General features: G+C 41.3%; 1 protein-coding gene across 1 annotated transcript in view; it reads left to right on the top strand.

The window, feature by feature from the left end:
• SMCHD1 (structural maintenance of chromosomes flexible hinge domain containing 1) overlaps positions 1-14,395 on the top strand; it is a 457,067-nt gene that overhangs the window by 139,171 nt on the left and 303,501 nt on the right. The window contains exons 11-12 of the mRNA XM_069731150.1: positions 8,413-8,539; positions 13,953-14,136. Coding sequence (XP_069587251.1) covers positions 8,413-8,539; positions 13,953-14,136 — 311 coding nt within the window. The remainder of the gene's footprint in view (positions 1-8,412; positions 8,540-13,952; positions 14,137-14,395) is intronic.

The raw sequence follows: 14,395 nt of genomic DNA, 5'->3' as shown, positions 1-14,395 counted from the left end.
GCATAGTGTGCCAGGGCTACCTTTGTCTGTGTCGGGTCTTTCTGCGTGTAGAATGTGCTGCTTCATCTAGGGCATTCTTCAGTGTATTATTGAAGTGTGACAATGCTATGTCTGGACAGGAGAGGGAGGAGATGGGGCTAAAGATGTGTAGAGATTGTCCATAAGCTGCTGGGTATTAATGGTACATGTATTCCAAAAAGTGTGGTAAGTGGGGGTGTCCCGGGTGAGGAGACAATTCTTGACAGAGAAGGAAAGAAGGTTGTGGTCCGAGAGCGGGAGAGGGGAGATAGTAAAGTCATGCAGCGAGCCGGGACGGGAGAAAACCAGGTCCTCATGAGTAGGAGCATTAGTAAACTGTGAGAGGCCGAATGAAGAAGTTAGAGAAAGAAGATGAGAGGGGATCATTGATGGGGATGTTGAAGTCTCCCATGATGAGGGTGGGGATGTCACAAGATAGAAAGTGAGTAAGCCAGGTGGCAAAGTGATCTAGAAACTGATGGGAGGAGCCTTGAGGGCGATAAGCAACCGCCACTCGCAAGGAAAAGGGCTTAAAGAGTCTGACGGCGTGGTCTTCAAAGGAAGGAAATGTAAGTGAGGGAATCGGGGTGATGACCTGGAAAGCACTTTGTGATGAAAGGAGCAAACCAACACCTCCACCCTATCTGTTCTCAGGTCTGGCGGTATGTGAATATTTCAGCCCACCAAACGAGAGCGGCAGCAGCAGTGGTGTCTGAATGCTGGATCCAGCAAATAGAAAAATATTAACATTTGAGAGTCCTCGGTGGTTGATACCTTTTTAATGGCTAAATGAAAAGATGGTAACAAATTTACTACTCCGGTCTCTCCATCACACATAGTATAACACAAAATCTGTGGAAAGTTTTTCTGACATTCATTTGGATGTCCAGGTCTATGGTACCAATTAAGAAAGATTAGTGGGAAAGGGATTATAACTGCTTTCCCCTCTTTTTTTTTTTTTTTCCCTGTAGGAAAAGAAAGTATCCTTTTGGTGTTTTCTTTTGAAACATAAATTTTTATTTATTTACAAATTGTGTCAAGCATTACATCTTATTGACATTAAATTCTTAATAATTAACACAACGTTATGGGGATTAGGGAAGGGAAGAGGATAGGGGATATGGTGACATTACAATAACTATCCAATCACATTCTCTATATGCGAATCTGCAAAGTTATTTAAGAACGGTATTTAAACGGAAAGATAACCAATTGTTCCATTTTTTTATGAAATTGAGCTATATTATTATTAGATGTAGCGATTATTTTTTCTGATAGGCAATTTTCGTTGATCAGTGATACGACCTCGGGCAGTGAGGGGCATTTGGAGTTTTTCCAGTAACTAGTAATTTTGATTCTTGTTGCTACAATAATATGTACAATCACTGTACGGAACTCATAAGGAAACAAGTCCAAATCAATAGCGAGTAACGCCTGCTGTGCATTAAGATTCACCGGTATACCACAAATCTGGGACATCAGAAGATCTATGGCTTCCCACAGACGTCTAATTCTGTCACAACTCCACCATATATGTAGCATGTCTGCACAGGTGTCTCCACACCTCCAGCACGTGTCTGGGGAACTGCGGAACATCCTAGACAATCTACTGGGAGTGAAATACCACCGATATAACAATTTCCTGGCGTTTTCTATGTGGTTAGTACATTTAGATTGGCTTCCAATAACTAAGAAGGATGCCCTCCACTGATCGGGTGTGAATGTGCAGTTCAGGTCTTTTTCCCACTTTTGCAGGTATGTAGTTAGAGAGGGCAGGGTATTCTCCAACATACAGTCGTAGCTTGTGGACAGCGCCCTAATCTGTGATGTCGGGTTCATCAGCATAAAGTAAAGTTTAGATGGCGGTGCAGGCATCTGTTTTTTCCTTTTAGTTAGGAAATGCCGGATCTGCAAATATTTGTAAAAATCCCTTTGAGGAACATTGTATTTATCTCGTAATGATGTAAAAGTAATTATTTCCTCACCATCACACAAGTTCCCAATTGAGGTGGTTTTGGGTAAATTCCAATTTTTAAGTTTGAGGTCCGGGATACAATGTTCCAGTGTCTCTATGGGAGCTTTGAGGAATACGGTTTGTATAAGGCCTAATTTATTAGTCAACACACTCCATAGCTCCAGAGCCGCGTCTATTGTTGGGGACATTTTTAGGTTTCTATTAGGGACTTTAGTTTGATGTGCATGGTAAAAAGCTGAGACATTGGAGGTTGTCATCAAATGTTTTTCAATTGCTATCCAGTGCCGATCATCATCATTATTCCACATGAGTCGTAACTGTTCGAATAATGCGGCCTTGTAGTACCGGACCACTGAGGGGCACCCTAGGCCACCCTTACTCATAGGGATGTAAAGCGTGTCCGCTTGGACTCTGGGTTTTCTCTCTTGCCAAATGTATTTTAAAATCATTGCTTGAATCTCTTTTAATATTTTCATTGGGAATATGATGGGGAGATTGCGGAACAAATACAGTATTTGTGGGAGAATGAACATTTTTACCGATGCAATCCTGCCCAGCCATGACAGTTCATGTTTCTTCATGCGTAACATGTCAGTTTGGATTTTCTTCCTCAGAGACTCATCATTCAATGATAGCATTTTATCTGCCCAGAATGTCAGCCGAATACCTAAATACTCAATATGGTCATTTTCCCACTTAAAAGGGTATTTATTCTCAAAGTTTTTGGGGTGTTTTGTGAAAGGGGTTAGGTTTAATACCTGCCATTTAGACACGTTCAGCTTATAATATGATATTTTAGTATATGAATCGATTACTTGCATTGCTGCCGGTAATGATTCTGTCGGGTTTGTTAACGCTAGAATGATGTCGTCAGCAAATAAACCTATTTTGTGTTCCGTTTTATTCACCTGAATTCCTGATATCATCGAGTGTGATCTAATTTTCTGCGCTAGAGGCTCAATCACCAAAGCGAATATAAGGGGTGATAGCGGACACCCCTGTCTCGTCCCGTTAGTAATAGTAAACCTGTCCGACATCATTCCAGAGACAGAAACCGACGCTGATGGGTGAGAATATAGCAGAGTGATTGCTTTAGCAATATTACCCGCAAATCCGAATCTGGCCAGAACCTCAAACAGGTATCCCCAATGCACCCGATCGAATGCCTTCTCCGCGTCCAGGGATAGAAGCAAAGAAGGCATCCGGTGAATGAGGTCAATCATTCGTCTGGTGCCGTCCAATGTCTGTCTAGATTTGATAAATCCAACCTGGTCTCTGTGCACCAGGGAAGGGATTACATCGGAGAGTCTATTTGCTAAGATTTTGGAGTACAGCTTGAGGTCAGTATTTAGAAGGGATATTGGCCTGAAATTACTTGGATGATCGGGCGTTTTTCCTGGCTTGGGGAGGGGGACTATAGTCGCTTGTAACATTTCTTCTCGTATTTTGCCCGTTTCAAATATATTTTGGAAGACTAATAATAGATGTGGGGACAATATTTGGTTGAATAACTTCAAGTATTCATTAGTTATACCATCTGGTCCTGGGGATTTATTATTTTTTGTTGCCTGAATGGTTTGTTGGATTTCTTTTTGGTTTATAGGTTGATTTATTGCCATCAATTTATCCTCTGGGATTTAGGGTAAAGATATGCTATTCAGGAAATTATTAATTAGCTCAGCGTTGGGTTGTGGGATAAGGTTATCGGTCTTGAGATTATAGAGTGAGGAGTAATATCTTGCGAAAGTATTCGCAATTTCTTTAGGGTTGTATATTTTGTTCTTTTGATCATCTTGTAAGTGAGCTATTTTTTGCTTTGTTAATCTCGCTTTAATCTTATTGGCAAGTATTTTACTCGCCTTATTCCCCTGCCAATAATATTTCGCTTTATTCCGCCTCAAATTATGCTCATATTTATATTGGAATAGCTGATATAGTTCGTATCTTGCCTTTTGCAGTTTTCTATATACCGTGGGTGATGGGCTATGTTTATGGATGTTTTCCAATGTTGCTATATTTTTATTGAGCTCTTCTATTTGTCGCATTCTCCATTTTTTGTGTTGCGCTGCTATCTGTATTAGCCGCCCTCTTATGTAGGCCTTGTGGGCGCACCACACTGTGGTCGGGGATATGTCAGGGGTACTATTGATATCAAAAAATTCCTGGAGAAGGTCGTTAAGTTGGGATTTAATATTATCTGAGGCTATTAAGAAGTTATTAATTCTCCACGGAGAATAAGTTAAATTATTGTACGTCTCTTTAATTTGGCATGTTACAGAAGCGTGGTCCGACCAGGTTATGTTCCCAATTTTTGCTGATTGTATATTTTGAAGGAGCCATTTATCCACTACTATTAGATCTATTCTTGAATATACTTTATGTGGGTGGGAGTAATATGTATAATCCCTTTCAGAAGCATGAAGGACCCTCTACGTGTCATACAGTTCTTCTGATATAAGACACTGGGACAACGCATGGGATTGGGACTTTTTCTTTGAGCACCAAGATTTGTCTATATTGGGGATCGGGACGATGTTAAAATCTCCACAGATTAGCAGGGATCCTTGTTTTATTTTGGATAATTTAGTTATGAGGTCTTTAATAAAAGTGATTTGACCTGTATTGGGTGCATATATAGATGCAATTGTATACACCTTAATATTGATACTACATATCAATATTTCATATCTGCCTTCATCATCCAGAACGCTATCAACAAGCTGGAACGCTACAGTGTCTTTTATTGCAATCGCTACCCCTCTCTTCTTTTTCGACGCATATGACACATAGATATGGGGGTAATTTTTATGTTGTAGTCTGAGTATCGTCACGATTTAAATGAGTTTCTTGGACACATAGTATGTCCGCTTTGAGTGCCTGGGCTTCTTTCCATAATAACGATCTCTTGAAAGGGCTGTTTAGGCCTTTCGCATTAATGCTAGATATTTGAAATACCATCAGTTACAAAAAAGAAAAAAAAATTCAATCAGTCACCAGATACAGAATAATAATAAGGGAAACAAAGGGGTTAAAGTAATTAACAACAACCAAAACAAGTACAACTTCTACAACTCAGTCCGGTTCTATGTGAACCAACTGGATAGTCGTTCCTATCCAGTATTAAAGGGGGGAGAGAATAGAAAAAACGAAAGCAATATTCTCATGCCCCTTCAACCTTCCAGCCAGGCAAAAAAAAAATAACAGTGTGGTGTCCCGGCATAGGCACACAGGGGATACATATGGTAACAGAGTACTTGCGTGAGAATCAGGTCCATTCTTTGTTCAGCGTCGGGGGTCTTTTCTTTAGTGGGGAGCTGGTATCTTCATCCACTGATGTCAGGGACCATTCCTGGAGCAGGGTCATGGCCTCTCTGGGAGACGCAAGGACGTGTGACGTTCCGTTTTTCGTCACGATGAGCTTTACTGGATATCCCCACTTGTAGACAATACTGTTGTCCCGTAGAATCTTGGTTGCGGATGAGAATTCTCGCCTCCTGTTCAGGGTTGTCGCAGACAAGTCGGTGAACACCAGAATGTTCCGGAATCTTTCTGGAAGTTCTTGCTTTGCTGACGCTGACTTGGTCACTGCCTCCTTGAAGTGGTAGAAGTGCAGCCTGGCTATCACGTCTCGCGGTGCGGAGCTGGGAGCAGACTTTGGTTTGGGGATCCGATGTGCCCTGTCAATCAGCAGGTCCCTCTGTTCTGCTGACGGCACCAGAATTGCGAATTAGTCCATTAGAAACTCCTTTAGTGTATCCGCTGACACACTCTCAGGGATTCCTCTGAAACGTAGGTTATTGCGCCTGGATCGGTCTTCTAGGTCTGCAAGCTTCAGTTTTAGGGCCATGATTTCTTCGTCCGCTTCATTATGCGCGTCTACTAGTTGGTTGTGCGCCGCAGTATATTCCTCCAGTTTCCCCTCTGTGTGAGGTTCTGTTGCCAATCTGCGTTATTTCTTTATGTAGCTTAGTGAAAGCCGTTGTGATATCAGTGTGAATGGCTTGCTTCAGGTCTCCCAGCAGGGATCTGAGTGTGGCTACAGTGACTGGGGCAGAATTGGAGTCTGTAATAGGAGAGTCTGAAGAGACGGTCAGGGCTGTGTTTAGTGGCTGTAAATCTTCAGGCTCTGAACCTTCAGCATTCCCAGCAGGGGGGAAAGGCAGGGACTGCAGCTTTGGTGAATAGCTCTGTGTGCTCAGGGATCTTGCAGTTTTGCTGGGAGTTTGGGGCTGGTGGAGTGATTCACTGTGCAGCTCTGACCTTTGCTTCACACTGCCATTACTCCTGCTGCTGCCGGCGGCCGCATGGTGAGAGCTGCGGTCGCCATCTTGGATCCAGCTACCCACCGCTTCAAAGACCTGGACCCTGCTGGGCGCCTGCCCCCTCCTTCTCCCTCGCTTCATTCCTGGAGTGCACCACCGCCTGGCTTATCTTATCTTCGGATCTGACCTCCTCCGGTCACCTCACTGTGCTTTGGGCCGCTTATGATAGCTGGTGGTTAGGGAGCTCGAGCCTTGCACGTCCGCTCAGCTCCACATCCGGTCACGCCCCCCCCCCTTTTGGTGTTTTCATGAAGGATACATTACCAATAAATTCCTTTTTCTTCAAATGACAGGGCAGTCCACATGTTACTTGGCAAGGATGTTTTAGAATGTCATTGCTGAGCCAGCGGCTGCGAGAGCAGAGAGCCTTATGGTCACCCATAGTGAAGGCAAAGATGGTTTATTACCTTTCCCGACTTGCTGATCACTGTATATACAGAGCCAAACAAGCGCTGTTTATACAGTTTAGGAAGCTTTAGCACTGCTTCCTTCTCATCTTCAAACGATTGTGATCGCTGCGTGTCTGGAGTGAGCAGGAGCTGCTAGTTCTTAAAAGATCAGCTTTACAGTGCACATAAAGACCGAATTTGCCCTGTAAGGTTATGTGCACATGTTGAGCAAAATTTCTGCATTTTTTGGCATGAAAAACGCTGCTGCAAAAAACGTGCGTTTTTTTTATGCATTTTTGACTGATTTGTGTTAAATCAATGGTGAAAAACGCAGGGCAAAAAACAGAATTGACATGCAGCAGATTATTTTCTGCAGCAAATCTGCAAGCTGAATACTTTTGCAGTGTGCATGACACTTCAGATTTCTCATTCACTTTGCTGTCATCAGGATTGCTTCAGGTTTATCTAGAAAATCTGCAAGGAAAAAACACTCCAAATCTGCAATGTGTGACGACAGCCTTAATGGGGCTAATATGCTATACTCAGTTAAATGGGAAATAAGCAATAAAATGTATTTGAAAATATAATTGCCCGATTTAAAATATGGGGGCACAGTGTGTAAGTATATGTAAGAAGAGGCAGAAAAAAAATTAAATCTGTCACCTCATTTTGACACTATAAGCTGCCGCCACCATTAGGGGCTTATCTACAGCATTCTATAATGCTGTGGATAAGCCCCAATGTAACCTGAAAGATAAGAAAAACAAGTTAGATTATATTCATCCGGGTGGGTGGGGGGTGCGCGGTTCCGGGTCCCATGGGTGTCGCAGGTCTTGGTCCGGCGCCTCCCATCTTTATGAGATGACCTCCTCTTCCTTGCTTCTGTCTCGGTTCCTGCACAAGCATTATTCTCTGACGTGTTGAGGGCAAAGCAAAGTACTGTGTGCAGGTGCCGGGAAAGGTCAGAGAGGCCCAGCGCCTGCGCACTGCAGTACTTTGCTCTGCCCTCAACAGGGGAAATAAAATAAGCCTGCACAGGAGCCGCAACAGAAGCAAGGAAGAAAACATCATCGCATGAAGATGGGAGGCGCAGGACCCAAACCGGGACCGCCCCTGGGTGAGTATAATCTAACTTGTTTTTCTTATCTTTCAGGTAACATCGGGGGCTTATCTACAGCATTACAGAATGCCGTAGATAAGCCCCTAATGGCGGTGGCCGCAGTTTATAGCGGCAAAATGAGGTGACCGATTCCCTTTAAATGAAACAAAATTAAAAAAGAGAAAGCCACTGCCAGTCTCTACTGTTATTTGTACCCATGACGCTGATGTGAAAAATAAAAAAGAAACTAATAAATACATATATCTATCTATCTATCTATCTATCTATCTATCTATCTATCTATCTATCTATCTATCTATCTATATCCTGTATAGAAATAATAGCAGAAAGGGGAACAACATTTGGTATGTATTTTAGTAGCCCTTTATGTAGTATTTAAAAAAGGAAAATGAACACTTTTTCTACCTATATCATCAAAAAAGAAAGCAATATGAAAATGTTAAAACCATATGATAGAAACAATTATGAAAATGAGCCTGGTGATGAACTGAGTAAGGTATTTTTTTTTTAATTTATACATGTTTAATGTTGTAGACAAAGTATGCATGAACAGTTCCTGAATGTTATCTGTATGTTGAAATATTTTAGGAGATAATGAAGACATTGATGACGTTGACGATGATTGCTTCATTGTGCAAAAAGAAGCTAGAGGGAAGAGACCAATCTTTGAATGTTTCTGGAATGGAAGACTGATTCCTTATACTACAATCCAAGAGTAAGGCTTATTTGAGATATTAGAAAGGCACAATGCCGAAAATTTGTATCACTGATTAGTTTTGCTTGTCTACAATAATAGCAATACAACACATTATTAGCTGTGTTTTACCTTTTATTTGAAGTAATATTTGATTTCAGGGGATATAAATGTCTACACACCCCTGTTAAAAGACCAATTATGGTGCTTAGCCTCAGCTATTTCCGATTGCCCTGGTGCAATGGCAATTGGGGTAATGGTTTTGAGGTTCTTGTCAGATTTGCAATGTCAGCGCAGTATTTAAAACTGGAGGAAGGTCACTGAAGATTCAGTTACCTGTTATTTAAGTCCATAAGGATCAATATGAGAACAAAGCGCCAAAAAAGACCACCCTCAGGCCACCCCAAAGCACGAGAATTTCATTAACTGAAAACTGAAAATACAGATTAAACAACAAACACAAGACAGATTTCATCAACCCAGGTATCGTTGTGTAATGATGCCAACCTGTCAGTGAGTATAGTTCACTTAGCAAAATCCTGATGATCGGTTCCCTTTAATAAAGACCCTAAAGTAAAACATAAATTTTAATTTTTATAATTGTGAACGGGAAAAATCACACTATCACACTCTTGTTAAAAGACATTGCACTAGAAATTGATAGTCATTCACTAATAGGATTATTGACAGTTTAGTAGAAAATGCGGTGTCACAGATCTTTTAATAATTTACTCTTATGGACTTTCTGATATCTACTGCCCATAAGTCAAAGAGACAGCGCCTCTCAAGTTGGTGAAAAAAGAAATCACATTTATTCTGCCTTCTGTGTCAATGTTTCGATCCAATGATCTTTATCAAGCACAGTACAAAAAATGTCTTAACCTCACTTAAATAGTGCATATACCACCCCCTAATTATCCAACACCAATCAAAACCATACATGAACATATACAAACAATTAAGAATCTAAAACTTAATATAACAAAACTACAAACAAACCATTTAGCCACAGGTCAGCAGACTACCTTAATACTATAAATATCCATTCTGATCGCACAATATAAAATGATATAAATGTCCAAACTGTCCGCCGTTTGTCTCCCATGTATACAAACGCTCCACCAATCCAGATGGGGCATTTCATTTCCGTTGTCATGGTACAGCTTACTCCATGTCACCATGTAGCCAAACCTCCATTCTTCCAGGACCAATCAGAATGAATTGCGTATTGCGCATAATGCGCATGCTCCGGTGTCCCAATTCAGTTGGTCACATACCAAAATCCTTCATCTCAAATGCACTTGCTCCAGATTCTCCCATCTGACTGGACCCAGGGGCGCTCTGGGCAAATAATCACTGCGCATGTCCCGGCGTCCGTATACAACCGGTTACCATGGTCTTCTCTATGTAGCTGAGACCACAATGGAAATTAAAGCTAGGATTAGTAATCATAAAAGCACAATTAGGACTGAGTTGATTGATCTCCCTGTACCCAAGCACTTTAAGGAGAAGGGTCTTTTTGTGAACCAACTACAATTTAGAGTGACTGATGATGTTCCTGTGATGGGGAGGGGATCGGATCGCATTCTTGAAAAAGAGAGAACTGAAATAGATCTTTCAGTTGGATACTCTAAGACCTAGAGGCATGAATATTGAGTATAATCAACAAATTTGTCTATTATAATGTGGGTTTTCGGCTGGTTTTTCAGAATGATACTTGTATGTTTGTCTTTGTGTGTTTTTAATCCATTTTAAATTTATCCCAGATGTCATCTGACCATTGGCTTGAAATATGGGCAGAATACATAGTAGATATCATTATATGGATATGAATATTGCTATCTACTATTGCTATCTACTATTCATTTTTTGCACATGAAGATGGTACACTTAGGGTTTATTATGAGGTACTGTATATATTGCGATAATGAGTTATTGCTGTTTGCTATAATGTGTATTGACCAGAGCATACTGAGAAATCCATAGTAGCATATTATTATTATTGGGTAATAGCTTGGTGGGGAGCAATTTAGATCTGAAATATTTTTTTTTTTTTTTAGAAGATCATAAAATAATTACCGTATATTGGATTATCAGTTGTTGCCTCTGGATTACTCACTATGCTCGGGTCATTAGTTGGGTTTAATTGTTAGATTGTTTAATCGTGTATGCTCATAATATGGGGATATTCAGTATATATAGGGTTAATCTTAGTGATTAATTGCGATGCTATCATAAAAAGGCTATTTTTCATGTTATATGATTCTACAATGTATTGACTGCAAGTGATATTCCTTTGTTATATCTGATATGCATGCAATTCTGTACCCTCTATGGGGCATTTTAGAAGAATATTGTTATTTTTTATGCTATATGATTCTATAATATGTCGATTTCAAATGATACTTTATTAGATCTTTCCTAATATATATGTAAATTTTGCCCCTATGCAGAGTAAGCTCCATGATAATAGTCTGTGAGGACGTTTTGGTTGCGCTATAATGTGTATTTAGTTCTTCCTTTGTTCCGCTAGTGTGCTATGGTAACTGGATGTATATGGACGCAGGGACATGCGCAGTGATTATTTGCCCAGAGCGCCCCTGGGTCCAATCAGATGGAGAGTCTGGAGCAAGTGCATTTGAGATGGATTTTAGTATGTGACCAATTGAATTGGGACGCCGGAGCATGCGCAATACGCGATTCATTCTGATTGGTCCTGAAAGGATGGAGGTTTGGCTACATGATGACGTGGAGTAAAAGCTGTACCATGACAACGGAAATGCCCTATCTGGATTGGTGGAGCGTTTGTATACATGGGAGACAAACGGCGGATAGTTTGGACATTTTATATATTTTTATATTGTGCAGATCAGCGATCAGAATGGATATTTATAGTATTAAGGTAGTCTTCTGACCTGTGGCCAAATGGTTTGTTTGTAATTTTGTTTTATTAAGTTTTAGATTCTTAATTGTTTGTATATGTTCATGAATGGTTTTGATTGGTGTTGGTTAATTAGGGCGTGGTATATGCGCTATATAAGTGGGGTTAAGACATTTTTGTACTGTGCTTGATAAAGATCATTGGATATAAATGTCGCCACAGAAGGCAGATTAAATGTGATTTCTTTTTTCACCAACTTGTGAGGCGCTGTCTCCTTGACTTATGAACATTGTACACTTTTCCAAGTTGAGCTCCTTGGATTGGATGTGCGAACTATTTATGGGTAAAGCTGACCCGATAATTCTATGAGGTGCTGTGTACCAATATTGAACTGATATTTTCTCTATCAACTGTCACATAATTGATATAGTCTCTTGATACACTTGCAATCATTCAGACCGATCACACAGAGTTCATTTAGAGGATATAGCCCAACTGCTGTTCTCGTCATTTACACCAATTTCTGGGCTATCCTATCATTTACTATAAGGTACCGTCACACTGACCAACTTCACAACGATATCGCTAGCGATCCGTGACGTTGCAGCGTCCTGGCTAGCGATATCGTTGTGGTTGACACGAAGCAGCGATCAGGCCCCTGCTGTGACATCGTTGGTCGGAGCAGAAAGTCCAGAACTTTATTTCGTCACTGGATCTCCCGCAGACATCGCTGAATCGGCGTGTGTGACGCCGATCCAGCGATGTCTTCACTGGTAACCAGGGTAAACATCGGGTTACTAAGCGCAGGGCCGCGCTTAGTAACCCGATATTCACCCTGGTTACCAGTGTAAATGTAAAAAAAAACAAACAGTACATACTTACATTCCTGTGTCTGTGGCGTCCCCCCCCCCCCCCCCCGGCGTTTTGCTTCCCTGCACTCCTCCTGCATCCTGTGTCAGCGCCGGCCAGCCGTAAAGCAATTACAGCGGTGACCGCTCTGCTTTTACGGCCAGCACTTACACAGTGCAGGGAAGCAGAAAGCCGGGGGACAGACACGGAATGTAAGTAATGTAGTGTTTGTTTGTTTTTTACATTTACACTGGTAACCAGGGTAAACATCGGGTTACCAAGCGCGGCCCTGCGCTTAGTAACCCGATGTTTACCCTGGTTACCCGGGGGCTTCGGGATCGTTGGTCGCTGGAGAGCTGTCTGTGTGACAGCTCTCCAGCGACGCTGCAGCGATCGGTATTGTCGGTATCGCTGCAGCGTCGCTAAATGTGACGGTATCTTTAGTCATTAGCCTCCCCAACATGTTTCTCCTTGCGGCTTCATGAGGAGAAAGAGGTTATGCACGACACTTACACACTGCAAACATGGCATCCTTCTGCATAGAAGATGCAGTCAGTGTCTGACCGCATCTCCAACACTCTGACTGCCTCAGATGTGAACTGATCATGCCCTTGGGCTATCTAGTTTGTAGCTGTGGATGTAGCCATTTTGTTGTAGTCCAGATTAGTGCTGTGAGTTAGTTTCCCAATGTCATTAGGTCGATTAGTACTGGTATTGTAGTACTAATACTAGGCTACCTAGCTTTTCTCACTGCAGGAATGAGTCATTACCGTTGTTCTGCTCTGAGAGGTAAGTTCAACGTTGTAGAGGTGGCTTCTTCTAGTGGTAAGAACAAGTCGGCAGCCTGAGATAAGTAGTACAAAAACAGGTTACCCAAACTGCCATCAGTGCCATGATTAGCACTGCAGTGTAATTATCACGCTACTCAGATCTGAACAATGAGCCCTGCATCTAATCTCATCCTTATGTCATACAGTATGCAGAGCCCTGCATCTAATCCTGTCAGTGTCATACAGTATGCATATCAAATCCCACCGAATGATAAAATCTGCAAATCTAATCCTTGTGCATGATGCACTCCACATATTTAATGCAGCAAGCAGCACCAATTCACAGAATCAGCCCTGCCAGCCATCCTCTGTGATACTGTTCAAATCATGGTATCACTGTGTAGTCACCAACAAAGTGTCTGTTCACTGTGATCCTAAACTTTGTCCTCCCTTATTCTTTTGCAAATGCCCAAAAGGGTAAAGGTGGGGGGGGGCTTGAGATCACACACGTGGAGCAGATGTCACCCACGTAGCCATAATGCCAAGTTAAGTATTCATAGCAAATTTCAGAAGCTAGTATTTGAAAGTGTATCAAAACTTCATATCACATCCATACAAATGTATACTGCTTACTTTACAGTGATATTTATCTGATATTCCTCCTAATGTACACCTTTAACGTACACTGCTAATGTAGCGCATTGTAAATACACCTTTGCCTCCGTACAAACTAAAAGGATGTCAATGGTGTTTTCATATTGTTAGTTCATATACCTCCAAATTTTGTTTCAATCGCTAGTTGTCTACAGAATTATTACTATCCAAATGTTGTGGAGTGAAGGCATTAATGGCATACCCTAAAGAAGGGAAACCTTTTACGTTTTCTGATATTTGACGTGTGTTTTAGTTTGAACTTTGTATTATTTTATTTTAGTTTCGACTGGTGTGCAGTGCCAAAAAAGAGAGGTATTGTGCCTCCTGAGTGTTACAACCGAATCTCTGGAGCTTTATTTACAAATGACAAGTTTGAAGTGAGCACGAATAAATTAACTTTCTTAGATCTGGGGTTAAAACTCCAAGACAAAAACACCATTTTTACAAGAGTAACAAATGGACAGGTAAGTGACTCCTACATAGTTTTTTTTTTTTAATCCCTTAATGACCGCTAATATGTCTTTTTACTGTCCTAAAGTATAAGAGACTGGCATCCCCGTACAACTGGCAATGCAGCAGCTGTCAGCTGTACACTATAGCTGACAACTTTCTGCATTAGCCACAATTAGCATTTGTACCATCCCTATCTGTTTAACCCCTTACACTGTGTTCCAAGTTATTATGCAAATTGGATTTGTGTCATAAAGATTTAATTGTTTTGTT

Source organism: Ranitomeya imitator, chromosome 6, assembly GCF_032444005.1.
Source record: "Ranitomeya imitator isolate aRanImi1 chromosome 6, aRanImi1.pri, whole genome shotgun sequence".
NCBI classification, from domain to species: domain Eukaryota; kingdom Metazoa; phylum Chordata; class Amphibia; order Anura; family Dendrobatidae; genus Ranitomeya; species Ranitomeya imitator.
The sequence above is the reverse complement of the archived record's forward strand: the minus strand, read 5'-3'. Positions and strand labels throughout refer to the sequence as shown.